Raw genomic sequence first — 25,720 nt, forward strand, 5'->3', positions numbered from 1 at the left:
GCTTTTATCCCAAACGCCACCAACGCAGCTAAAACGACAACATTTTGTAAACTCATAATCGATATTTGCGGCATTTTAGTAAAAACGCCAATAAAAAGCAGATAAAAATGGCAGCATTTTGCACAGTCTTAAAACCATTTTGTGGCGTTTTATGTGAAAATGCCACTAAACGATATCCTTTTGTGGCGCCACTAATAGGCAGATAAAAACGATAGCATTTTGTAAACTCTTAAAACATATTCATAGCGTTTTTTGTGAAAATGTCACTAACGAATATCCTTTTGCGGCGTTTTAGTAAAAACGCCACTAATAGGCAGATAAAAACGACAATTTTTTGCACACTCTTAATACATATTCACGACGTTTTTTGTGAAAACGCCACTAACGAATATCTTTTGCGGCGTTTTAGTAAAAACGCCACTAATAGGCAGATAAAAACGACAGCATTTTACACACTCTTAAAACATATTCGCGGCGTTTTTTTTGTGAAAACGCCACTAATGGATATCCTTTTATGGCGTTTTAGTAAAAACGCCACTAAAAACAAAGCTTAAAACGACAATATTTTGCAATCTTTTAATACGTATTCGCGGTGTTTGGACTAAGAATGCCACTATTGTTTAACTTTTTGCTGTGTTTGGAGCCAAAAATGCCACTATTGCTCAACCTAATTAAATTTTAATTCTATGTTATACCCTAATCTAGATATGAGCCCACTTTTAATGCCCAAGCTAACAAGTAAAACGACAGAATAATATGATTGATAATACACTGGTTATTTGATATTGACTCAAATAAAATGTTTTAAAAGAACTAAATTAGAATGCTAACCATAATTTGAGAGAGATAATTATAAATTCCGAAAAAATAATTTTCATAAACCTAAAAATAAACTTGAAATATACGTTGGATTGAAAAGGAAAATTAATATTTTGATATATTAATTAGTCTTCCATTTTCCAAATGCATCATTTTGCCATTTCACTTTTTTTTTCCTCTTTTATTGTTTTTGTTTTGTTTTGTTTTTTGCTTTTACATTAATATCCATATATATACACACATCAATATCCATATCAAATTTATTTTTTAGGTTTTAGGGTTTATAATTTAAGAGTTTGGGGTTTATGGTCTGTGATTTAGGGTTTAGGGTTTATGGTTTGTAGTTTAGTGGTTTAGGGGTTAAGGTTCAAGGTTTAGGGGTTAATGTTTAGGGTTTAGAGTTTTAAGGGTTCATGATTTGAGATTTAGGGTTTAGAGAAAGCCACGACATTGATTTTAACAGCTTGGTAACTTAATGAAAACTTCTAAATAGTTTAGTTATCAAATTGTAACTTTTCAAAATTAAGTCACTAAAATGAAATTAACTTTGGCATAGCTAAGTGAATGGTGTAGTTTTTATTTTTTATAAAGTTGGTTTCAAATATCAAAATAAAATTGAATTAAAAATAAAAATAAGATAACAATATAAAAATAAATCGAATCACATTGAAACGAGTGTCGATTACCCTACACGAAACAAATATTCAATTTTGACATTCTCGTCTTATATGTCACTGTGACGTCTGACCTGTTGGCTAATAGCAATTGCATTACACCAATAATATTTTTTCTACTTGTTTATCAAAACCATATATATATTTGTCTTACAAAATAAATCACAATCCAGAGCTTATGAATCTGCGATTAGAATCATATTTGCGACGTTTGGACCAAAAACGCCACTATTGTTCAACCTTTAGTAGTATTTGAACAAAAACGCCGCTATAGCTCAACCTTTAGCGGCGTTTAGACAAAAAACGCCACTATTTCTCAACCTTTAGCAGCATTTGGACCAAAAATGCCGATATTGTTCACCTTTTGAGGTGATTTTTTCATAAATGCCGCTATTGTTTGATTTATTGCGGCGTTTTTCATCTAGCGCCACTAATGTATAACATTTGCGGCGTTTTTTGTCCAAACGCCACTAAAAACGCCGCTATTGTCCTATTTTCCTCTAGTGAATAAATCAAATCAATTAAATTATTTCCAAAGTTGTAGAATTTTTTTTGATTCAAATACAGCTCGATCGAGATTTTGTTGAGCTAGCGGAGGGACCAATGGACATATACAATTAGTCTCTAGTAATTGCAATTATGTCCAAAAGCATCGTTTCAAAAATTTGAAATTACTTAATCATGGAGTCAGTCTACAAGAAGTACCATGATTGAAAATTCCTTATTGTATACTTTTTACAGAAGAAATTAATCTGCTTTATCCAATTTCCTTATCATTAGTGTGTTACCCTCATATGATATCATTGATTCCTTTGAGCTAAGTCTCTTCGTTCAATATAATCATATTTTATATTATTGTCACCGTTGTGTCTTCTTAATGATTAATATGATCACTGTCAACAAATGATTGCAATAGATTGTTTGTTTTATCAATCCACACAATGTCAATGAGAGGATAACATTAACTCTTTAATCGAGCTATGAATTTCATTGTTGCTTGTAAAGTCATGTCATACACAAGTCATGTACCTAACATACTAGCTATGGGCTCAATCATCTTCAGAGCATAAGCCTCCACTTATATCAAAGCACATGAGTTACATATGTATGGTCAATGACTAACTCAAGATTTAGGTAAATCAAATGATAAACGTCACAAGTGAATTAATTCACAAACGGATTCATAATTAATGCATCTTGGGTCTAGTCCAATTTATCATTCTTTCAATGAATACATTTATGTCTTTACTCGTGGAGTCAACTGCTCCGGTATCCAAGACTAGTCATCTCCCTAATTGGAATTGTAGACGACATAATAATCCTTCTAAGTATTTGAATCAAATGCTCACTTTAATTCTTTTACGAGATTACAGACTCATTTAGATTATCTACTGAAGTAAGTTGTCTTTCTTGCAATGTAAATATTCTTACAGTGCCACTAATCATCAGTTTGAACTTAGATAATGAGCTAATATTTGCTTGTCAAAATCTTTGCTATGTATGCAAAACATGAAAGATGAAAACACAAAAGGTATAATAGTAAAATATGAAATTAACTTTATTTATTTATTCATTGTTCAAATACATAGAAAACAGTTACATGTTTAATATAATGTAAACACATTTATCAACAAACAATACCTTAATTGTTAGGGGAAGTGTTATATACCCGGTAGACGACTCTTTGAAGACTTTTCCCAAAAAAGTCGACCCCTTAACAATTTTGGATTCTTACAAATTTTGAAAAAATAAGTAGATCTTATAAACGATACCCATAATTTCCAAAAAAAGAAGTTTGACATTAATATTTAATTTCAATTTTTTTAACATACAATTAAACGGTTATTATTCACACGCAGAGTAAGGACATATCCATACCATATGCTTAACTTCAATGAAAGCTATTTAAGTAAAGACGTATCACTTGCTCCCTCAAAAACTCGAACCCAGTGAATTCTCAATAAATATCTTTGGACCACAAAAATCATGAAATTTCCTAATTTATTTATTTATTTATTTACAGGCTTTCATTGATTAATGTCCTGCCGATTTAAGCCTTGGTGATCATGAGAACAACTCTACCATTGCTTTAAATGGGTGTAAGTATTTATAGAAATTTGCTAATGCATACTTTTAGAATATTCTTTAAGACCCATCAATATATTATTTATTTAAATCATTATTTACATATAAATAAGAACATAAATAGGATGTAATTATCTGAGAGCCAAATTGGAAGCCTTGAAGACGTAAACTGGTACGAGGGTACAAATCAGTCACTATTTTCTGACAGCTACTCAACATGGTCCAAGGCGTCTAAAACTAAAACAGAAAAGGTGAAATTCTATAAAAAGTCCCTGTACTATTCAAATTTTACGTATTCAATCTCTCTATTATAATTTCATCCTTCCTTGTTCTCTTCTTTTTTAAATTCATATTTTCAACCTCGATTTTGTACAATAACTTTTTTTATTTTTTACGTATATATGTTCCATTATCATATGTTAAAAAATCTAAGTTAAATTATTCGATGTTGTGTATAGAATATGAATTTGAAAATTTTGAATTTAAATTTCATTAATAGAATTAGTGTATATATATAGAAAGTATAAAAGTTTGAATTTTGAAATTAATAAATTCCTTTAAGATTTTGAATTCTCTATTAAATAATAAGCATTCAATAATTTCTTAAATTTTATATGGATTTGAGAAATAATCATCAATGCTACATTAGTCGTGTCAGGGGCAAAGCCAGCAAATTATTTTAGGAGGACCAAAATTAAATTGTATTTTTACAATAGTAAAAATATAATTTTTAAAAGATTAAATCAAAATTTTATTATTTTTAGAGGGAGCTAAAGTATAATTTTATTTTTACTTATTTAAAATTTTAAAAATTTTAAATGATTAAAATAAAAAAATTTCCATTTTAAAGGCCGGAGCCCCTGCCAGCCCCCTAAAATGGCCACTGTGTTACTGTTATCAATCAATTTCCGCTATTTTTAAATCAATGTTTACAAATGCTACCCTAAAGAAATTAACAAAATTGAAAATTAAGTACAAAAACCAAAAACAATAAAATTAAAATAAAATATATTATACATGGACCTCCAATAGAATTTGACCTTAAAGAAAAATATTAATTTAGTTATTGTTTGTTTCATTCTTCTTAGGTTTAATTTTAGGAAAACTAAAAAGCTAAATCATTTATTTAAATTTGTGATAATTTGATTATTATATTTGAGGAAATTTTAAAAGTTGATACAACTTTTGCAAACACATTAATTTGAATGGGTAATCTCTGCTAATTATTCTTTATAATTTTGTTTAACAATATTATTCAATTTGACCTATTTATCAATTTGTCTCAAATATAAACATCAAATTTCGATAAAATAAAAAATTCAGACCTTATTTAGCACATAAAAATGGAATCTTTCCATATCTTTACTTCTGCTTCTGTTTTCTTTGCCTTTCTTTTCTTTTCCCATATTCTCTCTCTCTGGAAACAATTGGTGGCTTTTGTCTGTGACTCTTTGTGTTTAGTGTCGCCACTCATAAAAGGCAGATATATAGGTTAAACTCAGAAAAATTCTGCCCAATCCCACTTGTTCTTTGCTTCCATTTTCATTGCTAAATGAGCTTGGATTGGTAGGTTTTGATTCCTTTCTTTCAGTTCTTTTTTTGTTTTCCCCCTTTTGGCCACTCTATGCTTTATTTCCTTTCTAGTCCTATCTCTTTTCCCCATCTAGGGTTTTATATTTTATTATTTTTACTTATAAAGTTATTTGAATATGCTAGCTTAATTTGGAAATCCCTTTTCCTTTTATATCACTGACCATTTTCCCTTATCTCAGTTCTTAACACTTGCTTTCTGCCTTGTATTTAGCTTGATTTTGTGGTGAGAAATACCTTTTTTTTTTTGGGTTTTTTTCCTCGTTTGATTTCTTGTTAATAAACTCAAAACCCATTTTCTGTTTTGTGTTTTTATGTGATGTTCTTTAAGGGTTAATGTAGGATTTTTTGTTTTGATTGAATTTTCTTTTTAGTTTCTATGTGCTGTTGTTTTTATTTTCTTTTGAATAACACACACATATGTTAATTTAAATATCAAATTGGAGGGGATTTTGTAGAGATCCTTTTTAACTAAATATCTCACTTTGGGTTCGAATTTGTTCGAAAGGTCTCGATAAATTCGAACCCAGGAAGCGAAATGACGAGGCAGAAGATTCAGATCAAGAAGATCGACAACACGGCGGCTAGGCAGGTGACTTTCTCCAAGAGGAGAAGAGGGCTTTTCAAGAAAGCTCATGAGCTTTCAACTCTATGTGATGCTGAGATAGCTCTCTTAGTGTTTTCAAATGCTGGGAAGCTCTTTGAATACTCCAGTACCAGGTAAAATTAAATTAATTCAGTCTTTCTCTGCATATAACATATTATATGTAATGTTCATGCTTGGAAATTTGCTCTATTTTTTACTGGTTTTACCTAGGAGTCTGCTTTGCTGGTACATATTATAGTGTGTAGGTCTGTGGGAGGTAGAGAGAAAAATATATAATTGCATTGGGTGAAGATCTTTAGAATCAAGAAAGTTGCGCTAAAAAGTATAAATTAATAATGACTGAATGTACTAGGATCTTATATTTATATTGTAATTGCTAGTTTTCTTCGATATTTTGTAATTGATTGTCATAATATTTGTTATAGTTATGATCATAATAAATGGATGCAATAAAAGATTAAATTCGTAATTGCTATTTAAACCTCTAAGTCAATAGTTTTCTCATGAAAGTTTTATATTTGTTGAATCCATATTTTATGACTAAGCTTCTGTCTAGATAAATGGTGATCATTTCCATGTATCTTTTGTTAATGTAAGTAGAAGACAACACTGATACTTTATTTTTCAGGTAATTTTATTTTATCATTCAGCATGAAATCCCAATATGAATATCTTTCTACCTCATAAAATATAGAATACAAGTTTTTTATGTTGTTATGATTCTTTAATTTTTTAAATATTTGTGTTTATCATTTACGTTTTGATGTATATTAAAATATGAATATAAAAATTAATCTTCGAAATACTCTCAAAATATATAAAAATTAAAATTTTAAATATTCTTATATTAAACATTTACCCGTACACTTAATTCCGAAAATAATACTACCAATAATGATGAAATGCTATGGAGAAACTCATAACATAGTAATAATGTAGTAATAATGTTTACATTTGAAAAGACAAATAATTAAATTTCTAAACATAGTGGTTTAAACCTGTGGAGAAATAGTCGGAGTTCTCAAAAAGTTTTCTGAATTGATAGTAATAATGTTTTTGATTTGACATTTTAAATAATTGATTGGAAAAACTAATTGGATTGGTCATCAGTTAAATCAATAACCTGTGCCTTGTTGGTTTATTTGATAAGAATACTATTTTTCATTTTGCCAGTTAAAAGAAAAGCTTTAATATTTATTTAACACTAAGGTTTCTACTGAATAAAAAAAAATTAATGCAAGTATCTAATTTAAGTGGATAATGAGCATAGCTTTGCTATTATGCACATATAGTCTATATATACAACAACTACATATACTTCACCAGAATTGATACATGCAAATTGATAGGTTCTTCTATAAATAATCAGTGTTAGCCTCTCCATAAACTAATTAAGCAACTGTTCATAATGGATTTTTGTGTATTTTAAGAATGTTTCTTTAACATGTTGCTTGTTGAGCTTTGTCTATGATGGTTTTCTCTTGTTTTGCTTGTTATTCTTTTACTTGGCGATCTCTTACAGGCTTCAAGTCTTTGGCTTGTTGTGTGTGTTTGTTTGGGTTATGATATAATAATTTTATTAAAAATAAATGTAATTATAATTTACTACTGGCATGGAAACCTAGAAAGCCTGACTGGGTCATGCCCTATATTATTATATGCTATATGTATATGGTTTATAAATACTTAGAAATTGCTCCTTGAATAACCCTATTTTGCTTTGCAATATATCAAATTCTTTTGCTATATCCTAGTACAAGGCAGGTGATTGAAAGGAGAAATCTGCAGTCAGAAAGGATCGATCGATTGGATCCAATTTCAACCCTTGAGCTTCAGGTTGGAACTTTGAACATCTTTTCATCCTTCTCTTATTGTTTGTATTATTGATATTTGACCTTTGTTTTAAGTTTCCCATGTAATATATATATATATATATATATATATATGTTTGCATGCATGCATTATCCAAACCAGCACCGTTTGAATCTTGACTAGGGTATTCAATGTTGTGATGTTGTGTGAAACCTGCAATATTAACTTCTTAAACTTTAAATTTCTTAAGGTATGATTATTTTTCTTGAAATATTTATAATCAATACAAATTTAGATATGAATATTTGAGGCTTGTTTGTTAAACAAATCGAACACGAATAAAACTTGTTTTGATTATTTATATTCATATACAAGTTTGTTTATGTTCATTTATGAAACTGTTTAAAACACATTTGAAACTCATTTATTGTTCTATTATTATATAATTAAAACATTATTATTTATATATAAAATAATAATTAAAATTTATACTTGATTAATTTACATCTAAAAGAATATGTAGTTATTTATTTTATTTATTATTATTCATGAACATTATTTGTGAACATGCATTATATGTTCATAAACATATTTATTACTATATTTAATGTTCACGAATAAATTTATTTAACTTAAACGGATGAAATTGAATATACCATTTTAAATAAACGAACACGAATATAATGTTAAAGTTTTTAACAAACACGAATAAATTTAAAATAAACAAATAAACATAAATAGAGATTTATTTATTCTGCCTCAGTTCATTTAGAACCCTATATGAACCTTTGAATGCATGAAAAACATTTAAAAAGATGTAATATATCTGTGTTGAACAAAAACTTATTTGTACCTGTTACTTACACTTTAATGTGAGGTCATCTTGCTAAAGTTCAGTGACTAAAAATTTAAGGCCCTCAAAATGCAACTCTCAGCAGCACGTTTCCAACTTAAAATTGGTGTCCCATGAAATAGCTTAAAACAAAATCGTCTTACCTTCATGTGCTTGGAAGATGAAAACCATTTTATGCTAAGAATCAGCTCTTTTTCTTCTTGTTTTAGCTTCAAAGTAGCACATGTGCCATGTTGGGCAAGGAAATAGCAGAAAAGACCAAAGAGCTGAGGTAAAAATATGAACATTATAGCTGTTTTGTTGTATGAGTTTTATATAACATGATGATGTTGTGCTATCCTTTTCATTGATAGACAGCTGAGAGGAGAGGAGCTTCAAGGGTTAGATCTTGAAGAATTAAAACATCTAGAGAAATTACTTGAAGGAGGCCTTAACCGAGTCACTCAAACAAAGGTTTTTGATGCCTCAACTCACCCCAGATTATTTTTTTTAAGTGGGATAAAACAATATTTAATTTTTGTAGTTCGTAACGTTTTTTCAACTTTTAGTCCCAAAATTTCTTTTTGTTCACATTAATCTTAGAACTTACAATGTTTTCAAGTTTTAGACATGATAACATGACACTTTAATATTGTGCCACATCAATCAGCTAAAAATAGTACAAGATTAAAAAAGTTGCCAAGATTAAAGACTAATATGGATAAAAAAAATTAAAGAAGGAAAAGTTAACAAATTTAAAAATTAAATGTTACCCTATCCTTTTTTATTCTTATTTACACCCTCAGTTTGTAGCTTCCATTGGAAGCTTTTGCAGATTGTAATTTAACTAATGATGATTACTTTTTTCTGTTTCAGGATGAACTATTTTTCAAAGAAATCAGCATCCTTAAAAGGAAGGTAATAGAAGTAGCTAACTTGCAATAGTTGATACTCTGTATGATATACAATATATATAAGTTCCATAGTAAAATGAATAAATTAGAGTATCTGATGATATTATGTAACTGTAACAGACAAGTTCGCTGCTTAATCTCTGGAACGAAGATTTTTAGGTCAAATTATAGTTTGGTCTCTACTATTATGTTCAAATTGAAATTTAGTTTTTATTTTTACTTTAATTAGGCATAATTTAACCCTTCTAACTTTATAAAGTTGTTAGTTAATTTAGAAAATTAATATCATTAACCATTCCGAGTAAAATATGGAGATGAATTTTGTTCTAAAAGCATTCTTTCAAATTTATCATTTTTACATATTTTTTTTTATGTTGGAAGGTGTGATTTTAGGAAATAATCAATGTTGACATTTTAATTAGATAAATAATAATGTTCACTATTTGAATTGACTAATAGCATAATAAAAATAGAATAACCTAATCATGTCAAATCTAAAATATAAAGATCAAAATCATAAATTGACCTATTTGTTAATCTTGTTTGTTTAATAAACACTTTATTTTTCATATCATACTTGTCCGTTTTGATAAATATTTGAATATAGATACTTATAAGGTATAATTGTTTTATGTATGAATAATTTTAAAAATATTTGTATATAAACATACCTATATTAAGTATAGATTCATATTCGACATTCTCACCTACTGCAGTTAACATTGAGTGAAAATTCTTTAACAGAAAAGATATGGAACTTGAGAAAGGGAACAATGTTTTCCTTAGACACTGTATTTCATCCTTCTTTTTATGAATATTGAGAAGCTTATTATAATTTGATTGTTGTATTTTACAAAAATTAAAAAAATTATCAGATTAGATAATATTGTTAAACTTTTTATAAATCATTAACTTAAAAATCAGCAGTGTAGTAATTTATATACAAAGAATATGTAACAGAATAGCGACTCAGTAGCTCAAATTCATGTATTTGTTAACAATAATTAACTTTTAATTTTCATAAAACACTATTATTAAATTGTAAAAATTTAAAATAAAGGAATTAACTTATTCATAATTAAACCATACTTTATTCCATATATTTATTTCTTCTCTTTGCTGCTGAAATGATCTTTAGCACTTACAAATTATTATTATTTATCCATGTTGAACTTGAAGGAAGTAGAACTGATGGAAGAAAACCAGCAATTGAAAGAGAAAGTAAGTGTATATTGTATCATCTGGAAAACTTTTCCTATAGTTTCCTGGTTTTTCATTTTCATTTGACAGCAAAGTTGATTTTGGTATAGATGGGGAATTCACCTCATGTGGTCCAACCAACTGTGGCTCAGCAAGGCCTAGGCCAGCCATCAGAGTGCAACGGCCATGCATGGAGAAGCTATAGCTCTGACATTTCTCTTAGACTGGGGTGAGTGTCTTGTTAACATCCACACATACAAATACATCAATAGTGAAAGCCTTAATGTTTGTTAATGTTATAATAATGACATTGATTTTAGGAAGTTCAAATTTACATAGTACGTTTAAATCTTTTTTTTTATATCCACGTAATCACTTTAATAATAACAAATTAATGACATTATAAAAGTAGTAAACTAAATTATCCCAAATTAAACTAAAGAACACAAGGGACTAAAACTAGAACTAGACCTAGCATATGCTATAGTGCTAGCAAATAGCAATAGCACAAGTAATGGGAGCCCTTTATACTTATTTTTTAAAAAGCAAAAAAGATTGGAGCTGCTTAATTACCTATGAAGTTATAGACGAAGTGTCAGAATTGTTGTTTGTTGGTATCATAGATCAGGGTTGGAGTGGGTACGTGTGTTTTTCTTGGCTGAGTGCATGTTTGAATGCTTGTTGCAGGTTACCTTACCCTAACTGACTGTTGAAACTTGAAAGGATAGAGGGGATGGTGTCGAAAAGTCATCATCATCATCACCATGCATGATTTTATTATCTTCAATGGCGTGTGTGTATCAGTAAATATATAGAATGTGGCTGGTGTATACGCATGTATGAGTATGTATTTATAACCAACTTATGGCAGATAATAAAGTTTGTTCATCATGAGTTGGTAATTTGTTTCCGGAAAACCTCCATTACAATAAATTCGGTGTATAATTCATGTGACGAGAGCCCATTTTGTGGTCTAAATTTGCATCATACAGCGAAGTGTATATAAATTAACGTTATTGGATTTACAATTATTTGAAAAAAGAAAAAGCTGCAAACCAGATTGATTATATAATATTTTAGAAAAATGTTTGTTCAGGACCTTAATCCTTGTGGTTAAGCTTTCACTACAGGAAATTAAGCTTTTAGCGGTGTTTTTAGTGGCGTTTGGTTCAAAATGCCACAAATGTTATACATTAGTGACGCTAACTGAAAAACGCTGCAATAAATAAAGCAATAGCAGCATTTATGAGAAAAAAATCGCAAAAGATAAAGTATTAACGGTGCTTTTCTCATTAACACCGCAAAGGTAAAGTAATAGTGGCATTTATGAGAAAAATGCCGCAAAATATCCTTTTAATTTTGACGAAACGGAGCCATTTTTGCTACCCTTAGTTTTATTCCTAAATTAGTTTCCCTAAATCCCTTATCTTTTTCCCCTAAAATTTTCCCCAAATCCCTTAGTTTTTTCTAGAGGTGTGCATTGGTCAGGCCACTCGACCTGACCCGAAGGCCCGCTCGAAATGTGAGAGGATTTGGACAAAAATATAGGCCCATTTAAAAAATAGGCCGGGCCTCGGGTAAGACAATTTCGGCTTGGGCTTAGCCATGCCCGAATTCACTAAATGACAAAAAATATTTTTTTAATATTATTTTCTTATTATTATTTTTTCTTATTTTGCTACTATTTTACTATTATGTTGCTATTATTTTGTTGTTATTGTTTGAATATTGTATAAAACTTATTTTATTATTAATTTAAGTATATATATTTTTTAAATTTATTTTCAATTTGTTGAGAAATATTTATTTGATGTTTTTAGTATTTTGGATGGTTTATATATATTTTAAATTATATAAAATAATATAAAAATTAATATGGGCAGGCCGGGTAAGGCTCGGTTTTAACATTTTTATTCGGGCCAGGCTTGAGCAAAATTTTAGGCCCATTTTTCAAGCTGGGCTAGGCCTGGGCATAGCAAACGGGCCTAAATTTTTAGTTGGGCCCGGCCTGAACCCAGCTCGACCCGGCCCATGCACACCTCTAGTTTTTTTCCCCAACCTCTAGTTTTTTCCCCAAATTAGTTTTTTCCTCAAATAAAAAATCCCCAAATCCCTTATATTTTCCCCGACCGTCTGTTGCATCGCTGTCGATAGTTTACCACATCGCCGTCAACAGTCCTCTGCTGCATCGCTGTGTAAGTTTTTATGTTTTTCATTTTGTTTGTTTCTTAATTTATTTTCTCTTTTTTCAAATCCTAACCCTTTTCTCTTTGCTTCGCTTTGCTTTCTCCAATAAAATGACCTGCCGTTCACTTTCTTCAAAAATTTCTCCCGATCTATGCAATTAATCTGGTAATTTTTAATTTCATTCTATATTTTTTTATATCTTTTTTTTTCGGATAAGTTATTGGGTTGTTGAACTTTACGAGTTGGAATTGTAATTTTTTTTTTAAATTTATTTACGAGTTCGCTCCAAGTTACTTAATTCATATCCATATTATCAAAGTCAAAATAAATTAAAAATTTTAAAGAAGAATCAATTTGTTGAATTCTGAATCTAAGGGTTTTGACTTTGAATTTAAACTAAAAAATCTTATTAAACTCCATGAATCTTATTGTTTTTAGTCTCAATTATAATGAGTACTTTTGGATTGGGTTGTACTTAGTAGATAACTTGTGTTCCTTATACTTCAATTCCTTGATGAGGAGAAATTTAAAGACACTGTTCATAATTTTGCTCTTATCTATGCACTCTTTGTTTTTGTTCTTTTCTTTTCTTCTGTCTTTTTATAAATTAAATCTTTTAATCTATTCATGCATTCTTTTGTGTATTTGTTGATTAATCTATTTAAATTTAATAGATTGGAGCAAGAGTCGGGGTTCTAAATATCTCACCTGGATAAAATATGACTGTTAGATATTGAGGAATGGATTGGTATATGGATTAATTTGCAGTAAATTGTCTTAGAAAGAGTTTAGTTTCTGTTTGTTTTATACAATCAATTGAAAAGTATACTAGTTTATACAACCTATTGTTTGTTTTATACAATGAATTGAAAAGTTTATTAGTATGAATGAATTGAAAAGTAAACTGTCATAGAAAGAGCTTAGTTTCAGTCTTTAATGGTATTGATGCATATGCTTTCTGTCCTTATTTGAAATGTCCTTATTTGCCTTTAACATGATATTTTATTTTATTGAACAGTGAACTGTCATGTAAAAGAGGTTGTAATGTCCTTATTTGCTTTCTTGCTATGCCTATTTATGCATGGTTTCTGTTTTTGTTTTTAAAAGCACGCAATAAATGATTGGCCATGATTTTTGTTTACAGCTAACAATCAGCAAAATAAGGCTACAAACAGTTGGTCAACGGACCAAAGAAATAAAGTTGGAGCAGATGGACCATTAAGATTGTCAGACATTAAGGTGAGGAAATAAACTTGTTATTTGACACGCAGAAATATATATTCTTTAAGTAGCATGTGAAGTGAAGCTTTTATTTGCCAAACTTTATGTTATGCTTCTCTCAGACCAAATTCCTGGAGGAGGACTACAAGCAGCTCAGTTTCATTCTGGTGTTCATTCTCCTACAAAACATCTTTAACTATTCAAATTTTCATTTACAGATTAATTCTCATTGTAGATCCTGTACATAGTTTTGTGTTGAGGTTAAATTTAAAATAGGGTCATGGTTGATTAGATTTATGGGTGTCTAAGTTGATTTTATGTAACCAGTCAAGGCATAATTTTGTGTTGAGGGGTTGGTATTAGGAAATGATGAACACAAGTGCTGGTCTTCTTAGGAAATTTGTTTAAGATCTGATGGCCTTCCTTATTAAGTATTGTTTTTCTTTGCGAGGGTCTCTTGGCATGGTCTTTATAGGGTATAACAATTACCAACGATTGCCAATAATTGGTCTTCTCTAAAGTTAAAAGTTAATATTGTTCCATTAGTACATAAATCTCGTTTTATTGGGAGACTAATGCTTCCATATAAAATGCTTCCATAAATCATTCTTCTATTTTCACAAATTTTGAGTTTTATTTCGAAATTGGAAAAAATAAGGGTTAAATATTTTTTAAAAAATTACTATTTTATCAAATTTTGCTTAAAATTTGTTAAATATTTTTTCGGAAAAATTGCTTAATATATATCATATGTTTATTGAATTTATAATAATTTGCTTCTAAAATATATATAAATGGTTGGGTTTTAATTAGTATTAACGATGGAACAAAGTATTAATATAATAAGTATGACCATTTATTTTTTAAGTATAAAATTAAAATCCTAAAGTATGAGCCTTTTAATGCACATTTTATTTATTTATTTAGGTATAGATATATTTGATTTTATTTAACAATGAATAAAAAAAATAATACTATTACATAATCACATTACAACGACATTGTATTCAAAGTGTTTCTCAAAATAATCATCTTAACTTTTAATATAATAACAAATTTAGTTATTAATATTTATATTCTCTTATCAATTTGACCTTTATTTTTTAAAAACTAAATTTTGCTATTAATTTTTTAAAAAGAGTTAAATTGTTTTAAGTTCCATGTATATTTCATGTTAATATGACAATATTTGTCTTATATATCACGTCAATAAATAATTAAAATTTTAAAAAAATTAAAAATAACATGAAATACACATAGATAAATACAATAATTTATCTTATCATTTATTTATTATGTTTTTATTGAAAGAGTGAATTAGATCCCTACAAAAGAAGTACTTGAATAGGCTCATTTGAATTGCCTAATCAAACAACTCCATTTTAAGCTCTCCTTAACTGAATTTGTAAGTACTTCAGATTACTTACATGTTGTAATCTAATACAACATTTTTTGAGATAAATCCATGTTAGTGATTTGAATTAAGGCATAATATCTTACATATCTCATTGTGATATTACTAGCATGAAGATAATTAGTTTGGATATGTTTCATTTATATTAGGTTAATTTAATAAACAAATTTTAAATTTTTATTAATGTTAATTTATTCATCTTAACAAACAAATATAAATAAACAAATATCCAACTAATAAACTATTTATTTAAAGCCTTAAATTTACGGAATAAAAATTAAGATTAATTAATCATATTATAAACATTGAGATATAAATTTGAGCATAATATAAAAATTAGAATTGAAATTTGACTTGTATCTATTTAGGTCACTTAAGTAATCATATTATAAACATGAATTAGATTTATTCAGAACACTTAAGTAATCGTAGTTTATTGTCAACTTTAGACTTCAAGAACTACGAAATGGATAAGAGTTGGATGGATTTGTCAAGGGTAAGCAACAATTATCGAAATGGAGTACAAAATTTTCTAAATTTTGCATTTCAAAATGCAAGCCAAGAGAAAATGATTCTTTACCCGTGTAAAAAGTGTGGCAACATTAATTGGCATATTCGTGAAGTTGTCTACGAATCTAATTATTGATGGCTTTATTCAGGGGTATAAAAAAATTTTTTTTGATGGAGAATATACACCTCGTAAAACCTCTTCAACGATTAATCTGGCTTATCTTCATAATCCTTACCATCAGTCTGTTAGAGAAGATGACACGGAAGGTATGTTGTGGGATGCATTTAATATGCACAGTCATGGTTTGCAATCGTTTCCACCTGAAATTATTACATCAAATGATTGTGATATTGGTGGAAATGTTTTTACTGAAACGGGAAGAAGTGCACCTGATGAAAAGCCAAATGGAGAAGCGGCGAAGTTCTACAAGTTACTTAATGTAATGAATAAAGAACTTTATGAGGGATCGAAATTTTCAAAACTGTCCTTCTTCATTTGTCTTTTTCACTTAAAATGTTTGGGAGGGCGGATCGAAAACTCTTTTACACTGCTATTAGAGTTTTTGAGAGATATATTTCCATTTGCAAAAATTCCTAATTTGTAAAAAATATGAAGAAACCGATAAAAGATTTAGGCCTTAGGTACGAAAAAATTCATAGTTACCCAAATGGCTGCATGTTGTATTGGGGTGATCGAAAAAACCAACAGTCTTGTCATGTTTACGGTGTAACAGCTCGATTTTCAGTGATATATAAAATAGTGGTTCGAGGCCACCAAATCCGGCGAGTAAGCTTTTAAATTTTATTATTTAATATTTACGAGTCAAATATAGTTTAAAAAAAATTTTGAATTAGTAATTTATGTCTTATAATGAATTATTAGATTCGAGTGATAAAACCCTAATTCAAGTGGTTTTTGAAAATGAGGCATCGGGACCTCGTTTCTATAAACTGAGCCGTAAATATTTTTATAAATATTCACGGAGTGTCATTAAGGTAGTATTAAAGTTTCGTTGAAAAATTTTAACGTTTCGATAGTTAATTAATTAAAAAAGACTAAACTGAAAAAGGTCCAAAACTTGCTAATTATAATAATAAAGTGACTAAATGGCTCGATTAATAAATAAATAAGGAACTAAATAGAAATTATGCCCAAATGAAAAGATGAGGCGGCATAACATGAAAAAAATAATAAAATAAAGCCATTAATGGAAAATTGCAATTAAATTAAAATTAAAATTAAATAAAAGTGAAATTAGAAAGTTTCTAGGCAATTCTTTATTCTTCTCCCAATTTTCGGTTCAAAAACAGACATGGGAGAGCTCCTTGAGGTTTTTCTTCAATTTTGATTTATGTGAGTTCAATTTTTACCCATTTCTTGTAATTTTTATGTTTTTGAGATTGTTACAATTAGGTCCAATTAAATCTTATTCTAGTTTTTGATTTTGTTAAAGATTTTAAATATTTCCATTAATGAATCTATATTATTTTATTTATTAAATGATGAATTTGATATGTTGGTTGATATTTAAAAGTATTTTATTAAGTAATTTTGATAAATTTTTCGATTAGGGGCTAATTTGTTAAAATGGTAAAAATACAAGGGTTTTTCTGAAATTATTACAAAAATGGGCTGTATTGAATGTCATAAATATGTGGCTAGCATGTGTTTGCATTAAAAATTGTTAATTTGCATGATTTGGGATCATGGACTAAATTGAATAAAAGTAAAATTTTAGGGGTAATTTTGTAAAAAATTCAAAAATGACCAAATTGCATGAAATTAATTTTTTATTATTTAAATTAATAAATTGAATGAAATTATTAATTTAGATGAAGATGGGTGGAAAATCGAAGGAAATAGAAAATTACCAAAATGCCCCTGAATCTTGGTATTTCTACAGTTCAGCATGGTAAGTTCGTATGAACTGTATTCAGTATAATTTTAACTAAAGTGAATGTTATTTTGTGATGGATATTATATATATATGTTCTATTGTTGGAATTGAATTATTATTGGAAATATATTATCGAATTTAATACTCAGTTTGGACTAAACGCGGGATTTGAGTACATTCATAAATTGGTGTATGGTGGTATTGGAGGGAGACATCGGAATATTACCTAAGTAAACCGGGGTTCAAAATCTGTTGCGAACTCTCGTGTTTTACTTTCTGTTTGGAGTGATTTGGGTGGATCAACTCTCATGAGCTTCTGTTCAACTCTCATGAGCTTCTGTTGGTGTGTTCTGATGGACTAGCTCTATGAGCTTCTGTTGATAATGTACTCTTATCCGTAAGTCGTTTTTCGTATGAAAAATCTTGATAAGGTAAATTGTTAAATGAATTTGAAAGATTTGTTAATTATTGAAAATTGACCCGAACATAAATGAAAATGAGATATGTTGTGACTAAATGAGATACATGAGTTATGTACTCATGAATTGAGTATTGAATGGCTAATGTCAATGTATAAACAATTGTGGTTTGATATGTGAATAGCTATTTATATAGCAATTGTGTGAATTGAGACATTGTTAATCAAATAAAAGATGTTAGCATGTGTAATTTAAGTATTTGACACTTTGTTATTGAATTGAATTCAAGTTGATTGAATGGATTGAAATTGATATATATATATATATATATATATATATATATATTGAATGTATTGATTATTTGAATTGAAATGAATATTAGTTGTATTTGAAAAATGAATTGGAACCCTATTAACTGTATTGGGCTGAGTCGGATATAGATGGCATGCCATGGGATTGAAAGAGTTCAGGGATTTCTTCAACTTCAAGTCGATGAGACACTGGGTGTCAATTTATTACTTTGGATTTATTCAATGAGGCATTAGGTGCCAACTTAATTCAGTTTAACCGATGAAACAGTGGGTGTCAATTTACTACTTCAAATTATCTGATGAGGCACTAGGTGCCAAACTGGTGTATTTGGTTGGATTCGTGTATTCATCTGAGTCCGAGTCGTGTTAATAGGGGTAATTAAATAAAACGGTACTATGATTGATATTGGATGATATTACATGAGAATTGAAAATGGGATAGTGATTTGAAATATGAAAATGAGTTATATACATAAATGTACTAACTTGTGTATTGATGATGGTGATTAGGCTTATGTCAAGCTTGAAATTATGATTGATGTATATACTTATGTCTAGTTTTATACAAATGAAACGATAAGTTCATAACTGAAATGTGATATGATGAAAAAGGGATTGATGAGTTGATTAATTTATTTATATATATGAGAAATTACGTATGTTACGGTTGAACTTACCTATGTTATGAATAAATATATTAATTAGTTAATTGATGTTGTCATTTAAGTTTATGTTTAATAAATAGAATGGAAAATAAGTAAAGGAAGTTATTCGTAGTTTTATGAAAAGGTTAATGATGGTGTATAATGTTTATAAAATCCTATTAAATTAGAAATGAATATATATATGATGTTGATAGACTTACTCATTTATGAGCTGGTGGTTATGTAGTTGATAAATCTTGAGGCATTGGTATAGCTTTATATTTAATATATAAAGTTTATTATTGAATTGGAATATTATGTTTAAAGTTTGTATGAGCTTACTAAGCATTCATTGCTTACATAGTTGTTTCTCCTTTATTTCACAGATTATCGCAAGCTTGATTGGGTTGGAAGCTTGTTAGAGTTATATCACACTATCCATCGGTTCTATCAGTTTTATCTGTACTTTTGAATGTTTTGATTTTGGTTATAATGACATGTATAGGTTATTTTGGTTAAATGTTGGTCTATATGTGTTTTGTTGAGATTAGTCATATATTTGGTTTGTGTTTTGGTATTTTAGTATGTGCTTAATTTGCCTTATAATGTTGATGTGTGAAATAATGAAAGACAAAATAGTAGTTGAAAATGCATATGAGGTATGTTTTATAACTTGGTCTGATTTGTTACTATGTTATAATAAGTGTATATGTATTTTATGCTATTGAATAAGTGGTACAACTATTACCAAATGGTAAGTTTTAGTAAATGATTTACTTGTTATGTATTAATGCGATTAGACATAAAAGTTAGTTGATTACTTGGTTACATGGTATATATGGTTAAAAATAATTGTATTGGTCATTTAAGATACCTAAGGGCGTATTGATTTTATGTGAATATACTACATGTTTAGGGATTGATTTTAGATGCTATAATATGAATTTTCTATATACACAATGTTGATTGTAGGTTGACACCAAATTGGGTGAGAAAAATGGCTTATAAAATAGCCTATTTTTATCTACACGGTCAGAGACACGGGCGTATGTCTCAGTCGTGTGTAACACATGGTCTGGTGACACGGCCGTGTATGTCCCCTGTGGCTTGTAAAGGTTTGCAAGTCAGTATGTTCACACGGCCTAGCACACGGGCGTATGGTTTGGCCGTGTGACCCCTACAGCTTTGAAAATTTTTAATGTATTCCGAAAATTTTCCTGAGTTTCCGAATTAGTCCGACTTATTTCTAACGTGCATTTTGGGTCTCGGGGGCTCGAATAAAGGACAGTATGTATGAGTTTGATTGGTTTCTAACATGAATGTTATGTTATATAAAATGATAAAATTTCTGTCTCTTTGATCTGTAAACTCCAGCAATACTCCGTAACCCGATTCCGGCAAGGGATACGAGTTGGGGGTGTTACATGTAGTAAATATCTTTGGATGAATAGGAATGCAGAAGATGTGAATGAGGATAAAGGTGGGACACAGTCAAGAAAGAAGCCAATAAATATTTTGTGATCTTTTCCACGAATACCAAGGCTTCAAAGGCTTTTCATGTCGTCAAAAACAACCGAGTCTATGAGGTGACATCATGATCAATGAACCGATAATGGATTATTAAGGCATCTTGCGGATTCTTTATCTTGGAAATCATTTCACAATAAATTTCCAAGCTTTGCAATTGATCCTTGGAATGTGAGGCTTGGGCTAGCATCTGATGGATTTAATCCTTTTAAAATCATGAGTACTTTGTATAGTACTTGTCCTGTAGTGCTTGTTCCTTACAATTTTCCTCTGTGGATTTGCATGAAGAAATCTTATTTTATCTTATCTATGATTATCCTTGAAAGAGAAAAGTATCGGGAATGATATTGACATTTATATGCAACCACTTATTGAAGAGTTGAAACAATTATGGGCGGGTGTTGAAATATATGATGTCTTGAGAAAGGAGAACTTTTATTTACGTGCAACTTTGTTGTAGACTATTAATAATTTCTCGGCTTATGCCAATTTATCTGGTTGAAGTACCAAAGGACGTTATGCTTGTCCTTGTTGTGCTGTGCAAACATGTTCGAAGTGGTTATATAATGGGAAGAAGTTCTTTTATATAGGTTATCATCAGTGGTTAGATGGAAATCATAGATTTAGATTTTAGAGGACTCTATTTGATATACTGAAGAGTTCAAAGAAGCTCCTGAGCATACCATTGGATCTGAAATCTTGTGCATGTTAAAAGATATCAATTTCAGTTATAGAAAGATGAATCAACTACCTAACACGCAAACAAAGAGAAGACCAAGGGAGGCGTACGTTGGCGATGTTGACCGGCAGAGTGATAATGAATCTGATGAAGAGGATTATCCTAATGAGGCGAACTTGTGGAAAAAAAGAAGTATTTTTTTAGTTGCCTTATTGGGAGCATCACATTTTGCAACACAATCTTGATGTCATGCATATTAAAAAGAATGTTTGCGAGAATATCATCAGGATAATTCTGAATGTCAATAGAAAATTGAAAGACAATCTTCAGAGTCGATTTGATCTAGTTGACATGGGAATTAAGCTTGTTCTTCATCCCTAATTACTTCCAAATGGAAAATCTCGGTTGCCACATTCTATTTTTGCAATTTCGAAGAAAGAAAAAGAAGTGTTCTGCACGGTATTGAAGGATATAAATGTCTCAGATGTGTATGCATCAAATATATCTCGATTTGTGAGTCTTAAAGATCGAAGACTATTTTCCCTAAAATCACATGATTATCACATCTTGATGCAAGATTTACTGTCAGTTGCTTTACGGTGTTGTATATAAAAAAAAGGTGACATTTTGTATAATTGAACTATCCAATATAATGAAAGTTATTTGTGGCAAAGTTTTGGTTGTTGAATATCTTGAGAAAGTACAAGATCGATCCACCTTGACTTTATGCAACTTGGAGAAGATCTTTCCACCTTCGTTCTTCATTATTATGATGCACTTGCTAATACATCTCCCTCACGAAACAAAAATTGGCGATTCGGTTTTCTATTGGTGGATGTATCCTATAGAGAGGTGATAATTTATTTGCAAAGTTTTCATTCATTCATGAATATACCTTTAATTACAACTTTTGATAATGTTGTATATCGTGTTTAGGTTCCTATGAAAATTGTAGTCTTATTGTCATAATAAGCGTTGTCTAAAAGGATCAATTGCTGAAGGTTACTTAGCAGAGGAGTGTATGACTTTCTGCTCTAGATATTTAGAAAATGTTGAAACAAGACTGAATAGACCAAGTAAAAATGTTAGGCTCACTAACCATTACTTAGCTGAAACTTATCTATTTCGAAGTTATGGACAACCAATTGGTAAAGCTGAAATTGCACACTTAGATGATAGATCTTGGGTACATACACATCGATATGTTCTTTTTCACCACGATTCAATTGAACTATTATGCAAGTAAGTTTTAGAATTTGATAAATATTCATCTTTTTAATTTGTAAGTTTTAGAATTTGATAAATATTCATCTTTTTAATTTGCTTATCTTCTAACCAAATAATCCACTTTTTTTAACATAGTGAGTACAAACAAGTCTTGAGATCTCGTTCACGCTCCCGAATATTACAACATCAAGAGATTCATAAGTTATTCACAGAATCTTTTCATGAATGGTTAGGGAAAATGAAATATAACTGAAGCTTTCAATGACAAATAATAATGTTTTTGTATAACATTATAATTAATCAATTTACTTTCAATTCAATAGGTTTGAAGTGGAAAGGACGTCAATAAAGAAGTTAAATGGCTTTCCCAAGGTCTGAATAGAGTAGTAAAAAGATATACTGTCTTCTTCATTAATGGATTCAGGTTTCATACAAAATCTCACGAAAGATTGAGGAGGACTCAAAATTGTGGAATAGTTGCTAATTCTTCAATTACAAGTTATGCTAGTGTTAGGGACAGTAATCCTGTTGAAGGAAATGTGGAGTATTACAGACTTCTTACGGACATTATTGAGTTGGATTACTATGACAAACGGAAGGTTGTCTTATTTCGATGTGATTGGGCTGATGTTAATACTGCGCACGGAATTAAAAAAGATCAATTTGGTTTTACAATGGTGAACTTCTCTCGATTAATTCAGACTGGACAACAATTGATAGACGAGCAGTATGTATTTTCTTCTCAAGTCAAACAAGTTTTTTACTCAAAAGATCCAACTGATAAGGGTTGGTACGTTGTACTCCGTAACACCCCTAGAGACTTGTTTGACATGGGCAATGGAAGTAGAGATGACATCGAGGAAAGATCAGAAACTTTGCCTTTTTCAGACCAAAATTTAAATGAAACTATCCCTGGTACTAGTGTACAATTTCAATAGGTTCCCCAGAATGTGGATGAAGATATTTACCAATAATGATATAGTAAGATTTTACAATTTTTTAATTATATGTAATATTATAATTTAAATCTTGATCTTATTAAATATTTCAACTATTTTATATGTACTATTATTATTGTAATTAGTTACTAATATTTTCAACTATTTTATGTGCATTGCAGATAATATGTCTAGAAGAAGATTGCGAGATCTATGCAGTATTCAAAATCCTCCAAATTTAAAAGAAACAAATAGTGAACAACAGACTGCTATTGGATCTTCGAATGTTCCGAATACAGTTGACGAAACTGTAGAAATTCAAAGTAATGTTAACTTTAATTTACATGCATGTTGACTTTTATTATTCATTTTTGTTTAAATTTCTTATATTATCATATACCTTTTTTAGCTGAAAGTGGTGGGAGGTGCAAAACTTGAAGACGTAAGCTATTAAAGGATTTATACGATCTAAATTTTATGGAGCATGTCAAAGCATCTAGAAACAGTCATGGTCAGCCTATTGGATCAGAAGCTCGACTTTTAGCAGGATACTTGGGCATTATAGCATGAAATGCCAAGCTGTTGCCAATCAACTAAGAGTCATGGCACCATATGCCTTATAGAAACAAAAATCAAGTTTTCGATAATATTAAGGTAATAATGTGAATGTAACTTATAATAATTTGGTTTAAGTTTCATTTATATTTACTTTCTAAACTTGTGTTATTTGCAGTAGAGATTTGCTTTAAAGATCTCGGATAATTATGTGAAGAAGGCATTAGGAAATATATGGAGAGACCATAAAAGTACTTTAAAGAAGGAATATTTTAAGAAAAATATAAGCCTCAAAGAGAAATTGCGAAAAGTTCCGCCAGGAATACTGAGGTACCAATGGGAAGATGCAGTTAAATTTTGTAATTCAAAGAAATGAGAGGTATTACGTACTTCCAAACTCTTATAATTATTTCGGTTTATAGTATTTACTATATATGTAATAATCATTTCATAATGTAGGAGCATGAACGAGTTGGAACTACAAGCAAAAACAAAAATTCACGCACACAACTGGGTCGAAAAGTTTTACTTGTGTAGCTAATGACGAGGTATTTTGAATTTATTAATTGTGTCAAATATTAATTACTTTCTACTAAATAATATTTTACTTACTATATTGTAGGAACTATCGTCTGGCCAAAAAGTTGGACACTTTCAGCTTTTTGACATTACACATAGAAAGAAAGATGAATCTCCTATGACTACTGAAGTTGCAGAAATTGTGGTATATTTACTTAATAAAATTTAAATTATTTTAAATATTTATCATGTTTAATTATAATGGTTTAATTTGCCGTTTGTAATGCAAATAATGTCAAGTTATGTTGCATTTGTTTGATTATATATTTCGTTTCTAACTCCTTGATTGATTTATTAGGAGAAACTAAAGGATAAAAGGGTAAAGTATGAAGCGATCGCTTCAAGTGATAGTTCTATTAATCTGGACGACATTGATAATCGAATTATTATTGAAGTTTTAGGTCCTGAAATGTATGGTCTAGTTCGATTTCAAGGATTTTGTGTTAACCCAACCCAATATTTTGGATCCAGCTCGCAGCAATACATTTCTTTGGCGAATCAGGCTCAAGTTGAAGTTTAGAGGTTAAGAGACCACATGGCTTAAAGAAAATATGATGAACTTCAGTTACAACTTAAAGCGGAGGCAGCAGCGAGGGAAGCAGAGGCAACAAGAAAATATGACAAACTCCATTCACAGTGCATGAGAATATGGTGAAGATGCTTGTTGAAATTGAGAATCTGTCATCTTAGACTTTTGTTTTCTTATTGTGAGAATATCTTAACAATATAACTTTTGAATATAATATATTTTGTTATTTAATTTATTAATTTAGATCATACACATATTTCTTTTGTGATAGTATCATTTAGATTTGAAGTTTTTTTATGGATTTGATGTTACAGGAAATTATGTTGAAAATTCGGGTTCTATATGAATTAAAATGGTTTTGTAAAATCTACTAAAATTAGTAGTGTTTTTCAATAAACGCAGCTAAAGATCATTTTCTTTAATGGCGTTTTCCTACATAAACGCTGCAAAATATAGCGACATTTCGATGCTTATTAAAATGTCGCAAATTGTTTTAGCGGCGTTTTTAACCTGTTTTGCTGTAGTGTCTATGGGATTTTTTTTTTCTTT

At 29.5% G+C, this 25,720-nt stretch overlaps 1 protein-coding gene across 3 annotated transcripts; it reads left to right on the forward strand.

The window, feature by feature from the left end:
- The first annotated feature begins 4,846 nt into the window (after positions 1-4,846).
- Positions 4,847-11,588, forward strand: LOC108463432 (MADS-box protein SVP-like). Of its 3 annotated transcripts, none has more exons than XM_053024379.1 (9): positions 4,847-5,144; positions 5,627-5,888; positions 7,530-7,611; positions 8,650-8,711; positions 8,794-8,893; positions 9,296-9,337; positions 10,513-10,554; positions 10,644-10,762; positions 11,221-11,588. In XM_053024379.1, exons 2-9 carry the CDS (start codon positions 5,707-5,709, stop codon positions 11,237-11,239), a joined length of 648 nt encoding a protein of 215 aa, XP_052880339.1. In that variant the 5' UTR covers positions 4,847-5,144; positions 5,627-5,706; the 3' UTR covers positions 11,240-11,588. The 3 variants fall into 3 exon arrangements, with proteins under 3 accessions (XP_052880339.1, XP_017618862.1, XP_052880340.1); XM_017763373.2 differs by having other exon boundaries at positions 4,848-5,144; positions 5,677-5,888; XM_053024380.1 differs by lacking the exon at positions 4,847-5,144 and adding an exon at positions 5,172-5,394 and having other exon boundaries at positions 5,677-5,888.
- Positions 11,589-25,720: the final 14,132 nt, after the last annotated feature.

Source organism: Gossypium arboreum, chromosome 13, assembly GCF_025698485.1.
Source record: "Gossypium arboreum isolate Shixiya-1 chromosome 13, ASM2569848v2, whole genome shotgun sequence".
Lineage (NCBI taxonomy): Eukaryota > Viridiplantae > Streptophyta > Magnoliopsida > Malvales > Malvaceae > Gossypium > Gossypium arboreum.